General features: G+C 28.8%; 1 protein-coding gene across 1 annotated transcript; it reads right to left on the bottom strand.

Moving 5' to 3' along the window:
- Positions 1-233: 233 nt before the first annotated feature.
- Positions 234-17,726, bottom strand: LOC107455560 (cell division control protein 42 homolog). Its single transcript, XM_016073176.3, has 3 exons — positions 17,133-17,726; positions 10,204-10,262; positions 234-3,108 (listed from the first exon to the last, which is right to left on the bottom strand). The coding sequence occupies exons 1-3, from the start codon at positions 17,317-17,319 to the stop codon at positions 2,614-2,616; spliced, it is 741 nt and encodes a 246-aa protein (XP_015928662.1). The 5' UTR covers positions 17,320-17,726; the 3' UTR covers positions 234-2,613.
- Positions 17,727-22,406: the final 4,680 nt, after the last annotated feature.

The following is a 22,406-nucleotide window of genomic DNA, read 5'->3' as shown; positions in this document are numbered from 1 at the left end:
TGTTTGCTTGTTTAACTCACTCTGAAATATGCATGCTATTTTAGTAAATAAATTTGTTTGGATCTTTAAATATTTTTTTGTGAAATATATCTTTCTTTTGTTAATATTTTGTAGTATTTTCTCTTTTTACCGAATGAAATTACCATTTGTCATCAATTTATTGAAAGACTTGAAATTGTTGTCTTTTACTTTCTTTGTTTAGTGGAGAATAAAAATAACTATATTTTCAGTAATTAGGCAAGAAAATAAGTTTATTTGTCAATAAACACACAATAAAATAAAATTAAAAGACATAAATTAATACTTCAGAATAAATTATGAAATAAGATTAATAATGAGTTAGCATTTTTACAAACCTGAATACAAATTAAATAATGTAAAAACAACAAAATATGATGCAGAACATTTTTTTTGAAGGTATAGAGCAAAAGTTAAGTGTCTTCGAAGTTAACAAACATAAAAAATTTATGTGGTAAAGGAAGTAGAAGATTAAAAGAAAAATTAGTTTTTGACAGATCAGAAAGTAAGAACCTTTACAAGTGGTAATTAAAAACTTATTGGCTTTACCATAAAGCTAGTATGGTAAAGCCAATACCTTGTTGTTAGAAACAGTTTAGTCTCTCCAGCACATAAAGGGGAAAAAATGACTTTACTAACCTGATTACAAATCAAATTAGTATTTTCACAAAGTTGAATGCAAATTTAATTAAGTAAAAACAATTAACAAAATCCAGAGCATATTTCTTTCAGTAAGTATAGAAGAGCAAATTTCAAGAATCTTCGAACTTAACATTTATGAGGATTTATGATATGGAAAAAGTGGTTTAAAAAAAATTTTTGAAAAATAGTTTCTGATAGATGAGAGGGTAAGAGCCCTTACCAGAGGTAATTAACTGCTTGCTGGCTTTACCTTAGCTCTTATGGTAAAGCAAAAGCCATTACGTTGTTATTCAAAACCGTTCAGTTTCTCTAACTCAGAAATTATGACAAGTTTTCATTTTTATCACAAACTTTTTATAACTTATCTTGTAAAATTTAAATGTAGCTAACTTTCCCAGAACAGTGTCTTGTATATTCTCTCATAAGAGACATTGAAAGCTTAATTTTCAATACTTTGTATCTTTATTGTTGTTTTTCACAGGATTTTTCATACAAAGACTAAAAAATAATTTATGCTACAACTTTTGATATTTTCTTCAAGAAACAAAAATATCCTTAGTTTGGTCTGTCTTTTATTTCAGTAAAAAAAAAAGTTAATGCTTCTTTTATTACATGTAATTACATTAATTTTTTTAGGATATTCTTTAAATGTAATTTTTGATCATTCTATTTTTATATCTATTGCTATAGTTTCATGTTATCTTTGTACCAGACTTTAATTAAGTAGAAAGCGTATAAAGTACAATAAAATAGTTAAACGGAACAAACTTCTGTTAATAACAAGTATCATCATCTCTCCTGCAACACTGATTAAAAAGAAATAGAGAATTATTCTAGAATTAATTGATCAACCATAAGAAGTTGATGAAATTAATCCAATGAAGAGAGAAGAGTCTAAAGCGGTGAGGGAAGTCTAAAAGCAACTTACTGGCAAATAAAAATTGAAAAAGATTTCGAATTGTTTAAAAAATAAGGAATCTAGGAAAATCACTAATTAAATCACTAGAAAAGAGAATGATTCCCAAAAATTTAGTTTTACACGAATTGAAGAAATTCATGAAATGAAATTCAAACCAGTGATAAGAGCTCTAGCATTGTTTATCTATGAAAGAACCATTTCTGCATTGTTTAATGTTGTGAATAGAATCAAAGTTCATTTTGAAAGAATTTAGCTGAAGGAAATTAGGAAATTATAACCAATGATTAGACCTCGAGCATTGCTATTCGATGAGAGCCCCATCTCTACATTGATGTTGATCCTTGTTACGGTACTATAAAAGAAACATAACAGCTGTCTCTCTTTTTTTATATGTATATCTATATATATATATATATATTATTCCTGTTTTATACATTATTTTCTACTTCATTATTACTATTTCAAATCTGCCAATCTCAAAAAGCCCCGAGAGTTTGTGACCCTGTTTTAGCTCAACAATAATAAATGTTAAAAATGGTATAATACTGATTGTCTAAGATAGGTACTCTGCCAGACATTCGTCTGGAGCTGTGGCGGTGACTATGGTAACGAGGTATGATTATTTTAAGTAGGAGAGCGGGGTCCCTCTTTAGAACTTGTTTCGGCGAGAGAAAAGGAGACCTCTTCATCGAAGCTACCCTCCCTAAAATGCCCTCTTCTTGTTTCCATAGCACCAGACTGCCGCAGACTTAGTAGAGGTCAGACTACCTATCTTAGACAAACAGTACAAAGTTTAAAATTTTAGCTTAGCTTCAACTGTGGTATTTATTTTCCTTGGCAAAAGAGCTTTGAAAAGCCATGTTTAACTAATATGACAGCACTTTTTATGGAGAAAAGAAATTCTAGTTATTCTCATTATTTTGTATAAAAGAATTGCATATAGGTTTCGAATATCCAATCTCCATTTTCACTATTGATCGTATTTTAAAACTTGTTATTGCTTGGATTATTGTGATCTCTTGTTTGTAATTATTTTATGAAAAACAGCATAACTTTCTCCATCCCTTCTTTTTCCTTCTGTTTAATCTCACATAGTTGTGATTGGAATTTATCACAGATGAATTGCTTGTCTTTGCTTGTGAATTGTTATCAGAAGAGTAATCCAAATGACTCTCTGCTCGCAAACCAGCGAGAAGAGCGGTGTCAAATACTTCCTTAAGGTTTCTTTGAGTTAATGCTGAACATTCCACATAAGATATTGCTCCAATGCTGGCTGCAAGAGCTTTGGCTTGATAAATACTCACTGGCTGCTCCTTGTATTCAGCAAGCTCTATCAATGTGTTAATGTCTGTCCTTAGATCACTTTGAGTACCGACTAATATGATTGGTACTTTTGGACAGTAATGTTTAATTTCATGAATCCATTTTTCCGCAATGTTAAAAAATGAAGTAGGGTACACAACACTAAAACAGAGGAGGAAGACGTCTGTATGGGGATAGCAGAGTGGACGTAAAGCATCAAAGTCATCCTGGAAGTTTAAAATAGTTATAAATTTTCGATTTTTAAGCAATAAAATTTTGTAAATAATTTTAAAATGTAATACAAACTTTAGAAAATGGCGTATTTGATGCATAAAACTAAAATATCTGGTAAATAAAAATTTATTTAATTTCTTTTTCAAATACATACATTAATTTAGGCTCATTGCACGAATGTGTACGGTTTAAGTAAATGCTAGACGTAACCTTATTGTGCTATACATCAATGAAGTCTGGAAAATATTCAAAGTTTATATTTTAAATTACTTAAAATTTTACATTTTAGCGTATAAAATTACGTGGCATAACAAGATATAAAAAGATGTATTATCTTCTTATTAAAGTGTTTTTCAAGCTTTCTTGAATTAATTAATTACCAGAATATGCTTGTTATCTTTGGGCAGGGTTGGCAGGTTTTTTGACATGTGACAGTTTTTGACAGTTTAAACCATGGTTTAAACCGTCACGTCAAAAACCTCACTGTCAAAAATGTCAAAAACCTATATTCATATGTGAAATTTAATTAATACATAAAATTTATATATTTTTTAAAGGATAGTGTCAATATGTTCTAGAAAAAATAAATTTAAAATTTTGAAGAAACACTTATATTTTGAATAGTAACCAAAATCTTGTACTTTTGAAAACTCACATCTTTTGTAATATTATGTATTCATTTTCATGTGTTATTGAAAATCTGCAGTGATATTATTAAGAAATTTATTTATAACCAAATTTAGTGTATAGTATAGATTATACTAAAAATTAGACATTTTTAAAGAATAATACTGTTAAATACACAGAGTAGTTAGTGTTGATTTACAGTATATTCAGCCTATTCATTTACTATGCTGAAAATTTAGTTTATCCAAATACTTGTGAATTTCATTTTGCTGAATACGATATAGTTTTGTTGAATATCTAAATATTCAGCTGTTGAATAATTACTTCTTGCTTTCAAGATATGCATTATTTGTATTCTTAATACAAGAGGAGAAAAAAAAATTAACAGATAAAAATTGTTTTAAAATGATAAGTGTAATAATTATAAATAAATATAATAAAAAAATATGAATTATATTTATCATTATTCATAAATATAACTACTTTTAAATTCAAATTAACATATTGGATAATAAAGATACTCGGTATAACATTAAAAAAAAATTTTTTATACACTTGTATCTTGTATCAAGTTTGTATTTATACAACATAACTTGTAAGTTCCTTATAAATATTAGTTATATGTTCCTTATATGTCAAAAATGCATAGTAATAAACTTTTAATTTTCTTAAGTATCAAAAAGAAAAAAAAAATTTTTAAATATAAATATTTAAACAATTTTTGTGCAAAATTTTTCTGCACATGCATTTGAATATAAATTTCTGAGATTTTAAATCTGTTATTTTACCTTAATTTTAATTAAAAAATATTTTAAAACCTGCTGATTACCTATAGTATAATTAAATTTTAATATAATGCATGGCAACTGTTGGTAGTTTTGAAGTTTATATATTTTCTTGGCAAACTTCAGTTTTTGACGGGTTTTTGACGTTTTAAACCAGTATTATACCCTTGTCATGTCAAAAACCACTTTTTGACGTCAAAAACCCAACCCTGTCTTTGGGTAACAAGTTACGTTTGAAGTATTTAAAAAGAAGAAGAAAATCTTGCAATTATCTGTAGAGATATGGCCTAACACAAAAACAAGAATATTTTTAAACAGTTTCAACTTTATGGATGTTATTTTCTTTGTTTCGTCTGATTTAGAAACCTAATATAAACCATATTTATTTGGTATACAGTTGCCACCATTTTTGGTGTTGAGATTAACTAAAAAATTTTACAGTACATGTAGTCACATTTTTATTTTATTTTTTACTATTACGGATTTATTTATTCGTTTATTAATTTTTTTGTCTGTTTGTTTACTAACTCATATTTTCATGCTCTTGAGAGTCAAAGATCGAATTTATTAGCTTCATTGCAAAAACATTTCGTTTAAAAAACTAGCGCATTATTAGTGATACGAATTCTGTAAAACAATTGTTATTTTGTCAATTTTATATAGATTTTTGCATGACAGCTAGCCCGACAGGTAATAATGTCAGTTCTAAATTTTTTAGATTTTCAGCGTGGCAGGCAATAAGGTGGTCGTCATTGCGTGTCAGCCGCCTTTATTTCCCAGACAAGCTGGTACCCATAGATTTGAAGCTGGGTGGGCTATGAGCTGCCACAGACGATAGAACCCCTGTTATTCATAACGACAGTTCAGTGCTTTAAATCCGTAATTGCAAAGAAGAGTGTGCCAGTTGTGATATCAAAAGAATTATACTTGAGATTAGTCAACTTATCGTAAATTTATGCATTAAATTAATTTAAAACTTTTTAAGACATTTGGATCAGAAATTACCAATATTCAAAAATGGAATAGTGTTTCAGCTGGGGTATTATTCTTTGGTTTTTTGGACATCTACAATAATTATTTTCTATTGCATACATAAAAGTAATTTGATGAAAATAAAATTTTTGAATCTTTCAATCGTTGTATTGGGAATAAAATTTAAAAATCAAAAATAAAACTATTTAATATTGTTATTTCTTTACTCAGCTTTTTGTTAAATGTAATGAAACTAAATAAACTATCGATCTGTCAAATCAGACGACATCTGTCAAACAGTTCTCAGGTCAACTAACATTACTCATATCTCTAATTAATTTATTCATTTTTATTAACTACAGTGGCGTGCAAAAGTTTCCGGTTAGTAAATTTCTTACTTTTTTTTTTTGGTCTTTTACTTTTTAAATGAAGGAAAAACAAATAATTCTTGTTTTATTTATTATTTTAAACAAATTTATATAATATCAGATTAATTTTTATTTACTACTAGCCGCCTAAGGCGGCCATCTGTCCGCCACGCTGAAGGTTTTCACAAATAAAGTTTTTTAAAACATAGCAGGAAATCTGAAGATTAGTGGACAATTAACGTGTTCCTGTCCAGCAATTTTGTCTTCATATCCAGTTCTGCTGCAGATGTGTTATAGCTCTTGAGGATGTTTGAAATTATATAGCTACAACGCTTAAGGAAAAAAAAAACTAAAATGCTAAATATATGAAAAGAACACGAAAACGAATAAATTTTTTATGGTATCAATTTCTATTTCTATATAATTTTTTATGGTATCAAATTCTATTTCTATATCTGTTACGTCAAGCACTCAGGTATTATAATTTGATCTAGTTGCGCTTGTATAATTTTGATCTAGTTGCGCTTTCTACGTCATTTTGTGAACATCGTTTGGTTTGTTATTTAACATCGTTTGGTTTGTTATTTCTAAGTTAACTTTCAAAAAATTGGCTGGCATCAGCATTTTTATTCTTTAAGTTGTTTATTTTTTCTTTTGGAATTCGTTCCTTTTTAGCGAAATGTTTTTCAACCTAATCGAATTCTTTGCCGACTGTTCTCTGTATATATAAAGAAAATAAAGTAAATATTTTTAAAGTGTTGTGAAAAGAATTTTTAGTTGTACAAAGTACTACAATATAAAAATTATCGTCTTCGCTTAAGAAAAAAAAATAGAGCGTGGAAAGAAGAAGAAAAACTTATTATAACAATTATGAACAGCGACAAATATTGAGTATTGAGTATAGTTAAGTGCTGCGAGCTCTCTGCTTATCGCTTATAGCTCTGCGTTTACAGCGACAAATATATCAAAGCGAAGCGTTCTATTTACGTATCGAATATGTTGCCACATTTTTAATACAAAAGTTAAACTTTTCTCCACTTTAATAAATGTAAACTAATGCGAACTTAACAGTTAAATTATTAATTCCTTCGTATATTATTGGTTTAAGTTGTCGAAAATTAATATTTCAATTGTGAGGTTCGCATTAGCATACATTTATAAGAGTGGGGAAAAGTATATGTATTTTTTAATAGTTTTTTGAATATGGCTCTTTGAAGACGAAAAAGCAGACGAAAAGCATAGACTTACAAAATGACTGATAACTAAATAACTAATCAAAATTTCTGAAAAAGAAAAAAAATACTTCTTTATTATGTCAAAACACAATTATGGGCCGAGTTTCGTGCCCGGGCGAGGCTTCTGGGGCGATATATTGTGATTACAGACACACACACACAGCCGCGTTTATTATTATGTATAGATTATGTGTATATATATACATTACACATTTTTAAATATAAACACTAAAATAAACTACAATATTTTCGTGGCATTTGATCAGGAAGCAGCAGTTGATACATCACCATAATTGTGTTAATTGTAATATTTCTGACGTAAATATTCAGTTTGCATTTACGTAACTATCATATGTATAGACACATATGTTTAGAGTTATAAGCTAATTAAAGTTATCTTAAGATGACAAATTCTTTAATGAAATTTCATCTTAATAATCGTTTGGAACGCAAACTGTAAATGAGCAGGGTTTCGAAGTGCATATTGTTTAAAAAGTCTAAAAATGGTAGATTACGTAAAACGGAAAAAGAGGATTAAATAGTAAAAACGCAAAGTCAACACAGGACGTCAAGAAAGCTGCAATTCAAATTGCACAGATGTTACACAAAAAAAGTGTAGATGTTTGTGGTATTTTTGTTATATGTTTGTTACAAGACGCTGATATGACATGACTTTCACGAAACGTTGTTGGATTGCTTGGACAAATAGCCATAACGAAACCTTTAATAAGAAAAGAAAATGGGATGACTAGATAGCAGTTTTCCATAGACCATTTAAACTGGACTATAGAAAATTGTAAAAAAAAATATTTTTTTTCTTTCATAAATACAAATTCAATTTAGTCAGCAGTGAGGGCAGGAAGTGTGTTCGGTGCCCGACAAGAAAAAAAATCACGATAAATATCAAACTGACAAACATCGTGGATGCGACGTTATGTTTTTGGGTGCCTTAGGATCACGGACTTGGACGACTGATGCAAAATGGATCACTTTCATAATTATGTAACTGCATGATGGAACGCTTCTTGTATTGGTATATTTTACTAAACAATCTTTTGACGAATGCAAACCAAATGATTCCTCACAATTGCACATTTCTGTAAGACAACGAACTCAAAGCTTTCAAATCTCAAAGCTTTCGTAATCTCAAAGCTTTCGTGAGAATGGTCTACACCAGTGGTTTCCAACTGGCCATCCGGCCCGCGAAGCCTTTTTTTGTGGATCGCGAACTAAAATATATTAGTTGTCATTTTTTTTGCGGACAATTTTCGTAAAAAATCTGTTATTCAAATACAAAAATAATCGTGTTTGTTGCTCTTTTTTATTTCATTTTTTTTTTTTTTGTATTTTGTGAATATAATTTAGCATGTGCGTATCAGAAATTTTCTCGAAGAAATTCTCCGATTTAACTTTTTGAGAAACCACTCATTTTGGACGAAAATATTTACACACATTTGTAAATTTTAAATTTAAAATGTAAATATCTATTCTCTGGTGGTTGCAGCAGACAAATCTCAATTTTGTCATTGAACATTTTGCGTGCTACCACGCAAGTTTTAATACCAACCTTTTTAAAGTTTTATATCTTAACACTTAGATATCTGTTGCACATGAACTGTTTAATACATGGGTGCACATTAAAGTTATTGTAGACCAAATTTTTTAATATGAAATTAAATATTTTTTAAAATCCACTTCTTGTTCTAATTTGTAATTCAATACTTTTGTTTTGTACAACTTGGTAATAAGTACTAGCAATAAGTACAAGTAATAAGTTCCTTCAAACATAAAAGAGTCCTACATAAAATTTTGATAAAGTTGCGGCCCGCCATTTGATTTGTACTTTTAATTGTGGCTTCCGGCCTCATGTAAGTTGGAAACCCCTGGTCTACACTTAACAATATTGACGTTTTACTTTGTGCTCTAGTTTTTAATACCATCTATCATTTATTGGAAGAACCATAGCGTAGTGTGAGAAATCATCACAAGTCAAAATAAGCACTATTATGATAAGCTTTGCAATTTGAGTGGATCAAGCTTTAGCTACGTGCATTAGTAATCTTTTCATGAGGTCATGCCACATTGCTAGTGCTGATGTGATTGCTACAATGGGCAAGGCTACAAATTATTAACAATATTCTATAATTTTTCAGTTGTTATATTAATTTTTAAACTTATATAATTAATAAAATTCTTTTTATTCTAATTTAAATCATAATCTGGCTAGATACTTATGATAGCGAAAATATTGTAGTTTATTTTAAATTTATGCTTACAAATCTTTTACATGATATTTAAATTCGGTTAGAATAATAAACAAAATAAAAATTATTTGTTTTAAACTCATTTAAAGAGCCAAAAAATGAAAAATTTCTTATAAAAGATATATTGACCGGAGAGTTTTTGTACGCCCCTGTATATTCTAATAAATATGTGAATGAAATAATCTTTTTTCGGGGCTTTAGACAACTTTATTAAAGACTTTTTTTTTCATCATCAAAAATATTCATTATATATTCATTGTTCAAAATTTCAAGATTTTGTATTTTTGCTATGGAATTTTTTTAATGAAATTGAAAATGTATTTCAATTTCATTCGAACGTTAACTAAACGTATTTGTTAACTCACATTTCAATTTCTCATTGGGGCATTGACTGGCCCTTCTGTTGGGGTAAACTTAAGACTTTCCTCTAATTTCAATTATCAATGATATTTCTAAAGATATTTTTGATGTAATGTACTACTTGTTGTATTTTATATTATCGTTGTCCAACTTATTCAACGATAATATAAAATAATATAAAAACAAATTATTATTAAATAAAATAATGTAAAATAAAATATAAAATAAAATAATATAAAATAAAATAATATAAAGTAAAATAATATAAAATAAAATAATATAAAATAAAATAATATAAAATAAAATAATATAAAATAAAATAATATAAATTATTTTCAAATATAAAATAGGATAAAATATGTGTACCCTTAATACTCATCTTATTAGTAAGAGAAAAATGCTAAATCACTTGTACTAAATTTTTGATCATGTATAATTTAATTTGCCACCTATTATTTTTTTGAAAAATATACTGACCTGTCCAGCAGTATCACAGATTTGCAATCTAATTGGCTTGTTATTTACATTCACTACCACTGTAAGCAAATGAAAAAATAAAATTAGCAGGAATATCTATTAATCCAGACATTATTTCTATCAGCTCTATTTTTTACAAAATTTTTATTTTGGATGGAGTTTCTTCCCAAATTTAGGGAGACTGCCGACAGAAAATTGAATTATGTAGCTACGTATTCTAACTCTTGAAAATGGACGATACCTGTTACATTGTTTGAAATTCTAAGTATTCCGAGAGCAATTAAGTTACGTTTTTTTATTAACGAATATTAATCCACTCCAAAATCTTGATGATTTGCTTCTTTTTCGGCTATTAAGTATCGCTAGCAGTTTCGAGGGTTAATCAATAAAACCAAGTAGATGTGTAGCTCTTTAATATAAAGTTAAAAAATATATACAAAATCTAATGTATTAAACTAAAACAATACAAGAAGAGCGATATAAGTGATCTAAAATAAATTACGTAGGTGTTACGAGGATTGGTGAGGGATGCCGAAAAGGGTGAAGAGCTCATTGGCTTATTAAAGAACGTACCAATATTTCATATATATATATATTTTTAAAAAATGTACTCATATTTTAAATTTTTCTTAAGGAGTGAATTATTTCAAATTTACGTTTTTTGAGTCATGGTGGCTCAGAGAATAGAGCTTTCGCCTTCGAATAAGAAGAACCGGGTTCGAATCACAGTGATGGCTGGTCGATACGAATTCCGCACCCAGCTCACACCAACCACAGTGAAATGTACTCAATGGTACACGGTTCATGAGTTAGAGTCCCCTTGCCATCGAGCTAAACGTGGGAGATTTTCCTCTTCTCGCCACACAGTTTCTCCCAATAATTGATCCAGGAGTTTCATTGGTTTCAAAATCACAAGGCTACGGACAGAGTTGAACATTGGTAGTCGTAAACCTAAAATCGCGTCAGCTCATAAACGACAGTTATAAAAAAATACGTTTTTTGAGCCGCGGTGGCTCAGGGGATGGTCAGCCAGTGCTGACATAAGATATCAGTAGTGGTAGACGGATCATGGGTACTCTTACAATATTATTAGCGTGAGCCGGGATAGCTCAAGGGATAGAGCGTTCGCCTTCTAATGAGGTAAACTGGGTTCGAATCCTTGCGATGGCTTGTGGATACAAATTCCACGCCCTGCTAGTGCTGACGTAAGTCTTCTGGATTGAGTTCAAAATTACATTGAACATTGGCCGTCGTAAACCCAAAATTTGGGTCTGCTGTTCAACGGCTGATATAAAAAATGATTAAAAAAATTACTTTTCTCTTACAAATTATACTGTTAAAGATATAATTAAATGCATATCATATTATAAACGATCGTTCATCGGTCAATTATATTTTTATTACATTGCACATTGTAAAATCAATTTTTATGATATAATTTTGACACATTTTTTTTTCTTTAAAAAAAAAATAATTATTTTACTTATAGTATGAAGCATTATTCTAAAAGTGATAAAAACAAATAATACAGTCGAACTCGTTTATAACGAGCGCAAAGGGACCGTAACATGTACTCGTTAAATCCGAGTGCTCGTAATAAACGGGTCCTTAAGACAGGCGTGCAACCAGAAGAGAGGGGAGGGGGCTTGAGAGGTCAAATGATTGAGTTTACTTAAAATTTAATTAATACTTACTTACTTTAATTACATTAATTAATTTAATTAAATACTTTTCTTAATTTAATGACAACTCCCTCGCATTTCTTTATCATTTTGAAAAAAAGATAAGACAGAAAGACTAGAAAGATGAGAAAGAAGATTGCAAGACAAAAAAATATTGCTCGCTAAAACCGGGTCTTGCTCGTTAAAAGCGACTTCTGTTCCATAGACTTAACATTGATCCAACCAAAAATTCTCATTTCCCTCGGTAAATCCGAGTTCTCGTTAAATCCGAGCTCGTTATAAGCGAGTTCGACTGTATAAATATTTCAATACATGGGTGAAATACACAGAAAATTAAGTCGATAATAACGCTGGAAAAACGACCTTGCTTCATATAAATGGAAGAGTTTATTTTAACATCCTAGTTTGCCAAAGTCAATATTTTCAAAAGCGGCAAGAACTCAACAAATTCATGAAAAATTCTTTCTCTAAGCGTTTTACTTATTTAAATGAAACTAGCGTGATAATCCCAATTATTAAGAAGAAGAAAAAAAAGATACTTTATCAATATTTATCATTTTTTCAGCAGTCTCAGTAACTAATGATTTCAAATGTTATTGACCGTTTCTTAACTGTTAATTTAAAAAAAAAAATTATAAACCTCACGATAATAATGGCTATTCAAAAGATATTTTTTACAATATTAATCCTCTTAACACGAACTAGATCATCAGAAGCGAAAGCCTTAGGTCTGGAGATAAATTTTTTAAAACGAAATTTAAATGCTTCCTAATATTAGATCTTATTTTATTAACTAATTTGACACGCTATATAGCGTGTCAAATTAGTTAACAAAAAGTAAGGGGAAATCACAATTTGATTTAGATATGAATATTTAATGACCTCATATTCTACTTATTTTGATTCATCATCTTATTCAAGCTATTCCGTTTAAATCGTATTAACCAGGACTACACGAATTTTTCCAGATAATTCAATTGATTTTATTCAAGAAAAAAAAAAAAAAAATAGGTCACACACTTATCTCACCAGGCATAATCGTTATAATGATTGAGTCATGCGATGGACGATGCAACTTGCAAGTTCATCTCACACGAATTGTTCCTATTACTATCATAAATTGTGTCTTAAGGATGGTTTCTTTAAATTGTAAATTTGTCACTTTAAAGGAAAATAACAACAGGAACGGTTTAATGCCAAAACAGATTCACCATTGAAACAATTATTGATTTCATGTACAAAAAATTTCAACTACACCAAATGTAAAGCTTTAACAACGAAAAAAAGTTCTTGGGTAAATTATAGATAAATGCATTGTCTTTTCAAAGTCTTATGGCTAGATAAAATATTTATTATTAATGTAGCATAACTGATTAGTATTTTCGCAATGCATAGTTATAATTTTATAAATATATTTTATAATGATGTATTTTTAACTGATTAGTACATTATCAGGGGTCTGTCCAGACATTTTGTGAAAGGTCCGTTTTTCGTGAAATTGTGAAAAAATTACTCACATTCTTTCAACCAGGGTCCGTTTTTATGAATTTGTGAAAATAGGGTCCGTTATTGCAAAAAAAAAAACTTTTTCATGGAGTTTTTAAATTGTAAAGATATACACGATTATGTTCTGCACTGTAAAATTATAATAAAAAAATTTAAATTTTTAAAAATAAACAACAATTGCTGCTTCTAAATTAGAGATGCAACATACAAATATTTGGTATTTAGCCTATACTGCTGAACGCAGAATTTCGGACGAATAATGGAAGAATCGTCTGCCGAAAACAAAACTTAATTCGTTTGCATCCATCTTTCTTGTTATTTGCCCTGGAAAAGGTTTATTCGATTAACAAAATAATAATGAAGATAAACAAATTTGTGAAGGGTCCGATTATAAGAAAAATCATTTTGTGAAGGGTCCGTTTTTAAGTTAAAATATTTTGTGAAGGGTCCGTTTTTATGAAAAGATATTTTGTGAAGGGTCCGTTAACGGACCCAAATTTCTTCTAAACAGACCCATGATTATTAACGATTTTTACACGTTACGCATATTTCACCCTTTGCAATTTAGAAAAACTTGAACCTAAATTTGAAACAAAGGAATATGGAGCAAATCATGCACAAAAGAAGGCGATGATTTTTATCTTTATAATTTTCAAAATTTAAATTAGTTGATTGAAAACGAAGATAAAAACAATTGTAATTTTAAAGTTTATTTTTATATTATTGTCAAAAACAAGTGAGGCAATTTTTATTCCACTGCCAACGTAACAAAATATTGATTAAAACCTTTTTCTTTTCTCATTTGAAAAAGAAAAATGAATCTGAAAAGCTCCTAATTTTTTATTAACTTGATATTAAGCAATTTCTTGTATTAGCATTTCGACAATGTCATTCAGTGCCGTCTTAATGAAAGTAATATTAACCCATTTTAGACAGAATTCTTATAAAACATGGCATTATTTTCATTGAAATAGGCTTAAATTACATTCGTTACAACACAAAAAAAAGCTTCGTCCTTGAAAAATAATATTTTATTTGGTAAATAAAGTATATGCACCATTGACCAAATCAATAGACAATCAAGTAATCAATCATTTAGTTGAAGACTAGTTTCGTTTTTTTTTTTCTTACATTTGTTGCGGACTACTTTAAGTAGTCCGCATTTTAGTATTTCAAAAGTTTTCTGAAACCACGTGTTTATTTTGAAACCTGTTTAATGATAATAAAACTAAAAACAACAAATTATGTAATGAGAAGCATAATTTTAATGGAGAAAAAGCACTTATTTCGTTTCGGGCTACCGTAAAAAATCACCATACACTATTATTGATGCCAATTAGGCTTAATTAATTTTGGTAATAGGTACTACAGGGATTGTAGTGCTGTTTTATCGGGGACTAAATGTACTATAAAGCAGGGGTCTGTCCAGACATTTTGTGAAGGGTCCGGTTTTCGTGAAATTGTGAAAAAATTACTCACATTCTTTCAACCAGGATCCGCTTTTATGAATTTGTGCAAATAGGGTCCGGTTTTTGCAAAAAACTTTTTCAAGGAGTTTTTAAATTGTTAATAGATACAAGATTATACTCGGCACTGAAAAATTATAATTAAAAAAAATTTAATTTTTAAAAATAAACAGCGATTACTGCTTCTAAATTAGAGATGCATCATACAAATATTTGGTATTTAGTCTATACTGCTGAATGCAGAATATTCATTTCGGACGAATAATGGAAGAATCGTCTGCCGAAGACAAAAATTAATTCGTTTACATCCATCTTTCTTGTTTTCTGCCCTGGGAAGGGTTTATTCGATCAAAAAAACAATAATGAAGATAAGCAAATTTGTGAAGGATCCGATTAAAAGAAAAATCATTTTGTGAAGGGTCCGTTTTTAAGTTAAAATATTTTGTGAAGGGTCCGTTTTTATGAAAAGATATTTTGTGAAGGGTCCATTAACGGACCCAAATTTCTTCTAAACAGACCCCTGTAAGGTATTTAATTTTGGTATCAAGGTATTTGATATTGATTATGTGGTAATATGTTTTTTACGTTCTCCCGCTAGGAAAAAGTAACAAAAAGGAATTTTTCGGTTGTGGTAAATAATAACTATCAGGCGTTGGCCTCAAGCAATAGCATTATGCCAATGAATATAGTTACTCTCTATGATGGAATGAACTTCTTAAAACGTGTTTTGCTTAATATAATAACGCAAAGCCACCAGGAATAACAACAAATAATAAAAAATTAAAAACATTGTAATTATTTTAGCTTTATTATATTCGTGCATGCCTTTCGGTTTTGGGAATGATTTCGTTGTGTTCATGAATACCAATTAGTGGTAACGAACTTTTTTTTCCATCCGTACGTAGAAAGGATATTTAGCTATTTCTTTATATACATATATATTTCTTCTTATATTTGAGATATAATAATAGGATGCAGGACAACTGTCTTTTGAAAAAAAAAAAAAAGTACGGAAGAAAGAAGGAAAAATGTAAGAACAAAGGGAATAGACAAAAGAATATCATACTGAAGAGTTGCGTAATGTTTAGAGATGTAAATAAATTATAGAAAAACATAAAAAGAGGTTTATTTTGGCAAAACTTTCTATTAAAAATTATGAACTAAATAGTAAATGAATTTTTTCCTGTCAAGATATTTAGACTGAGTGCCCCAAAGGGTTTGTAATTTTTTAGTTCGTTTTCTCAACCAATTTAAATAAAATTTAATTATATGTAAACAAAAAAAAAAAAAAAAAAAAAAAAAAAATTACATTTTTATTTTTATTAAATATTAACATTTAGTACTTACTCATTTGATTTAAATATTTCATAAAAATTTCGCATTTAATAATAATAAAGAAAAAAGAAAAACAGCTTATATTGAACAAAAAAAAACCTTAATATAGATTAAAACGAAATATTTACTGTCAATTTTTTTCTCTCTCTTTAAAATATATAAACAAAGCACTGTTTCATCATCAGTCATCATCATCTTAAGCAGTCAGGCACATCCATGCAAAGCCTTTAGGCTATAGTTGATTGCCAAACTGCAATATTTTTAAATATAATAAAAAAAATCTTTTTCATCTCAGTTTCAAATCCTTCAATTTAATACTGTTTATAAGATAGGTTTCAGTAATCAGCTCCTTTCTAAATATAATTTTAAAATCCCTATAAGAAGAAGTATACACAGTACGAGTATCAGATAACTATTTAAGTAAAGAACTCAGAAGAATAGCATATTTACAGGCCAAGAAAGAGGAATGAAATATATAAAAACAGTTTGATTGCTTAATGAAATTGTAGGTGTTTCTAACAATTACCTTTCAACTCCTCTCTGAGTTCTCCAGCAATCAAATTGGTTTTGTTATCTTCAATCTTACTTTCCTAAGTTGTGATTCTTTAGAATTTTTTTTTTTTTTTTTTTAAAAAAAAAGCTTTTTTGTTTCCTTAAATAATGATTTGAAACTTTTAATGTGTAAATCCCTATAATTCCTAGTGTGTAGTATGTACAAACGTATCTATACACACTAGAAAACGTTATCTATATTAGAAACGTTAGACGTAATAAAAAATTAAAAATCGAAGAAATGCGGATTGACATAATAAAAAATTTACAATGAAAAATGTACAACGAAATATTTGCTCTTTATTCATAGAAAGAAAAAAAAAACTTTTGTCATTTTGTTATTACAGGTATATAATTTTTTTTTTTTTTTTTAAATATTTGTACTTACCTCTATATTTATCATAGGCGGTCGGCATATATTCCTTAGGATAGGCGTTAGTAGTATATCCTATAATTAAGCTTGTTTTACCAACAGCTCCATCACCAACCAAAACACACTTTATTTGACGAATATAATCATTCGTAGTTATTTCATAATTTTGTTTAAAGTCTTGCCTTTTAACTGAAGGAGGCATTTTATCTAGTATCCAACAAAGGAATTTAAAACATCAAATCAAAAGCAATCATCATGGATTGACAGAAGACAAACTTTTTCGAAAACCATGGATGCATTCAACCAAAGCATTTCCGAAAAGAAGTCATAATGAAAGTACCTATATAAAGGGAGAAAAGCACACCTTGCATTGAATCAAGGTGGAAGTTAGAGAATGTTTTCCCCTGCCTACCACATCTGAAAATACGTACAACCGGTTTGTGACGTCTTTATTCTTTCTTTGCTTTCTTTTGCGTGATACACCAGGTGTTGCTACCTATGAGTCACCTCTTTTTTAAAAAAATATGGATAAAAATAAGTTCTAAAAGGGGAAAAAAGTTTTGTAGTGTGAAAACTTTTCAATTGAAATACCGTTAGACAACTTGCATCAACGAAGGAGACAGCGGTAAATAAAAGTTCTGGACAGCAAATTTTTAACTGTTTATTTCGGAACGCAAGCAGTGGGCGAAACTTGGCAAAAGCACCTGCTTTTGCTTCTAATTCTAAGTAGTATAAAAATAAATAAAAGCATTGAAACAAAAAGCGCCTTTAAATTACTAGAGAACCACCTGCTGAATAAGCAGAATACAATGAAGCTTCATTTTAAGTTTTCATTTTTTAAAAATAATTTTATATTTGCATTCTCAAATAAATGTATATCTTTAACGAACGTTAATCCTATCAAGTTTTTTTAATTTGTCACTGAAGATTCCCATGACACAAAGAGCGTTTTTAAAAGATGTCTAATACTTCATTAATTTTGTACATCATTACAGATATAAGGCTCGTTTAAATGGAATCAGAAGGTTTAGCCTACAGTCTTATATAGTAGACGTTTCAAACATGTCTAACATTTCATTGCTTTAGAACATCATTATAGATAAAACTCGTTTAAATCGAAGCAGAATACTATATTTACCAATTTTTATAGTTGACATCAAGCATATTAAACAGTTATTTACCTGATTAGTTTGTAATTAAACACTTATTAAGAGAGATTTAATGTCTGCTAATTATTACTGTTTTTATTAGCCTAATATGGAGACTTCAGCATTATAAGGGGATTGCATATATTCATGTTTTTGGAAGAAATATAAAATTAGCTTTTAAATATTACTAATCCAAGTGTTCCATAAAGAATACGTTCTTGAGATTGTTTTCTAATCTTTATCAATAAGATAAAAATGCAACTGTTTTTTTTTTCTTCATATATATAGGGGAGAGTCCGGTAGCCGCGCCCAGCGGGTACCCCCGGCCCAGGCAATTTCATATGTATAGAATATTTTTTCAAGTCAATGGGCCATCGGACATTAATTGTTATATTAAAAAAAGATTATTTTCAAAGTTTCAAGCATTTATGCAGCTGGTAACATGGTAAACAATAGTTTTGAAAATATGTTGAATACAGTAGTCATGAAATTAAGAAAAATTGGTTGAATGTTTCGATTAAACTTCATTTTAGTACTAAAAAAATAATTTTTTCTATACATACAGCATTAAAGTATGTAGTCTTAAGTTTAATTTGCACAAAGAAAGAAGTTTGTATGTAAAAAATTGTTCGAGTAATTACAAATTTACAAAAAAAATTGGATATCGGGTAGCCCCGCTCACATGAATGTCGGGTATCAGCGCCCAATTATATTTCGTCTATAAATGTACGGTTGCAAAGATTATGATTTTATTGCTTCAAATTTGAATGTTATATGCATTTTTAACAACAAATATATGTTTTAATATTATATGAAACATAAATTTATATATTTAAAAATGACAAATTAAATATTTTAAAAATGTAATTGATATATCCAAATTAAATTTAATATCAAGAAATCATAAATATTGTGATAAGCTATTTGCTTACTGATTTATTTTCACTTATTTGTGAACGAATCAATCTACAGAAGCATTTGAATGCAATCAAAATACAAAGTGAATTTGTAATTTTATAAGAAGTTTTTTATATTAAGTTTATAAGAAGAGATCAACCAAATAAAAACAACTATTGTTATTAATTATTGTTACTCAAATTAAATTATTTTCGTTAAATATTTAATATAAATATGTATTAATATTATAATATATTAATATTTATTAATAATGATAAAAAGTATGACATTTGTTGTTATTAAATGATAGAATTCACTAAAAGTATATAAATATGTAATAAATAAATTAATTTTGTGATAAAAATGATAAATGAGGTTTATCTATTGTCAATACATTGGTCATTCTCATTTACACCTAAAAAAATAGCCAAAAAACAAAATTTTTGTAACTGGGCGGGGCTACCCGACACATTTTGAAAAGAGCTGAAAAACATATTTTTTTAAGTTTAACTATTCTTTTTTTGGTTTATTCTTTTTGCATTATTTAATTAGATGATAAAACAATAGAAACATACAAAAATGTTGATTATTACAAAGTATTATACAGAAATATAAGCAATACTCCTTAAGTGAGCGGGGCTACCCGACTCTCCCCTATATATAAATTTACGCTTTATTTCGTTGAGATTTTTTTTTTTTTAATGTAGCTCATCTTTTAAGCGGAAAAAAAAAGAAACGAAAAATACAAAAAAGATTTCTTATGTAAAATAAAATATGGGTGATCATAACAGCCTTAAGAGGTCACTATAACGTGGGAGAAACTCTTCATGGCAAATTCTCTTTCACCCACATAAAAATATAAGCAATTTGAAGAATAGAAAAAGTTCATTCAGGTAAACCTAGAATAAATCATGAAGTATCAAATGTTGAAAAAGCTTTTTTTTAAATATTTATTTTATTTTTTAATTTCCAATGTCCACTTGTGCTAACATTTCGTCAATTCAGGCATTTACAGGGCAGATTTGATGGCCACTGTTTCAAGGGCACCATATTAGGTGGACCAACGTTGCTCTCAAAGTAAAGACAGATAGTGTAGAGCAGGGGTTGCCAAACTTTTTTGATCATCGACCCCTACTTAATTTTTCGAAATCTCCATCGACCCCCATAAAAGTAATTTTCGGTTAATTAAAATAAAACTCTATTAGATACTGTGTTTGTACATTTATTTTATGATTTTGAACATTAATTAAAGTAATAGTACATAGTGTAACAATAGTTTTATGAAAAATATATTAATGTTGAAATATAAATACCTTAATATTTATGAAATAATAAGTAATTATAAGTAAGTAGAAATAATAAGTAAAGTAACTACGGATTTATTGCTTCTTAATCAATGACATGGATGTGCCTGGTGTTTTATTTTGTTGCAACGTTCGTTATATTGGGTTCAAAATTGGTCAATTTTAATCTTAAATCCCCTCGAAACTCCACATTTAATTTATTTCTATTCTTAGTTAAGATTGAATTTACGTGACTGAAACCGGCTTCAACCATATAGGAACTTGGAAATGCTATTATAAATGGCTGAGCTATTTCGTAAAGTCTTACATATTTTTGCATTATATTTATATTTGTCCAAAATTTGCTTATTGTTAAATTTTTAAAAAGCGTCTTTTCTTCAAATCCCCATAATAATTCAGCAAGCTCATCTTGCAGGTTCATGTCCACGTTTTCACTTTGAGCAGAAAATGGCACAATAATCCAATCAGGGATGTCAATGTTTTCCAAATCAACAAAACGCAGTTTAAAATCGTCGCTCAATTTTTGAAGATTACCTGCATAAATTTTCAAGTCTTCTTTTATTTCTAATTGTCACATATCTGAAAAAAATTCTGATAATCCTTCGACCAATCGACACTTTCGGTTCGGATCGACCCCCTAGCTCAGATCGACCCCCGCTTATGTTAAATAGACACCTGGGGGTCTATATAGACCACTTTGGCGACCTCTGGTGTAGAGAATGGAACAACATCCATGAACCCAGAACCTTCCTGAAACAAGACCAGTTCCCAGTCCTGTCAGCTTTTTTAAAGTATAAAAATACAAACTAATTGTGGCAGGATTTCGCAATGGGAAAATAATCATGCACTAATTTGTATGCTTGTTTGCTTTTAAATGTTTTTTTTTCTTCTTCTTTTTAATCAGCACAGCATTTAAAGCTTTTATGGTTTACTCTAGATTTAAGGTTTACCAGAACCCACATTTCTATAAACTTTGAAATAATAACAATGAAGGTAAATTAGAATTCAGATGTAAAAATTTTCCAGCGCTATGGAGTACTCTTAAATACGTCATTAAGTGCCGTTAGGTTGTAAATAGAGTGCCGTACTTCCTACTTTCAAGAAATAGAATATAATGTTATGTGCATCCTTTCTTCCGAAAAATCAACAAAATAAAAAATATTCCTTATTTCAGCAAACAAATAAAATGGACCAAAAATTCTTATTTATTTACTTATTTTGTTATTTCTGAAAGCAATGCAAGTCTCAAATATAAAACATCATTTTTAGAAGACAAATCTAGAAATAAACTGTGGGAAATCAACTGTCAGAAATGAAGGATACCATTTTTTTGTTATGAACTTTTGTTACTTCAGCGTCCTATTGTATTTTTTTCAAAGAGGCACTAAATTATACACGTTAAGCAACTATTTTAGTGTGTTACGCTACTTTTAAGACTTGTGATAGAAATACAGTCTTTAGTAATTAGATAAAAATAAATAGAAATACACCAATTTTAAACAAGTATTTTGGAGTACAAGTTTACATTTTCAAGTGAAGGGAAAAAACGCAGCAAGGGGACAAATTTAATTACAGTCATGCCCTATTGGAGTGGCCTAATATACAGGTTGTTCGAGAAGACAAAGTATTAGCAACTCTGAATCAATATTATTATAAACTGCAATTTAAATGAGAATAAATAAATAAATTAATTAAATTAAATAGAAAAAAGTAGAGAAAGAAAGACTTTAAAACTTATCAGAGCTTATAAGGTTGTTACAGGAACTTTTCAAGCGATTTCGTTCTAATTATGTCTAATCGTCTGCAATAATTAATTTGGAAATCCGATTAGTAATTACTATTTATTATTACTTCACGTAGTATGACCCATTCTTAATGGCTATAAGGAGCAACCTCACATATGCTAATTATTTAGAGCAGACGAATAGGCAAAATACAAA

The sequence above is a fragment of the Parasteatoda tepidariorum genome, chromosome 5 (assembly GCF_982258835.1).
Source record: "Parasteatoda tepidariorum strain Cologne lab strain chromosome 5, Ptep-v5.0, whole genome shotgun sequence".
In the NCBI taxonomy this organism is placed as follows: domain Eukaryota; kingdom Metazoa; phylum Arthropoda; class Arachnida; order Araneae; family Theridiidae; genus Parasteatoda; species Parasteatoda tepidariorum.
This window is presented reverse-complemented; position numbering and strand designations above follow the sequence as displayed.

Coding starts and splice junctions, on each gene's coding strand:
- LOC107455560 (XM_016073176.3), bottom strand. CDS start 17,319: ATGCCTCCTTCAGTTAAAAGGCAAGACTTTAAACAAAATTATGAAATA. Junction 10,263..17,132: donor CGCCTATGATAAATATAGAG/GTAAGTACAAAT, acceptor ATTTGCTTACAG/TGGTAGTGAATGTAAATAAC. Junction 3,109..10,203: donor TCTGTGATACTGCTGGACAG/GTCAGTATATTT, acceptor TTAAACTTCCAG/GATGACTTTGATGCTTTACG.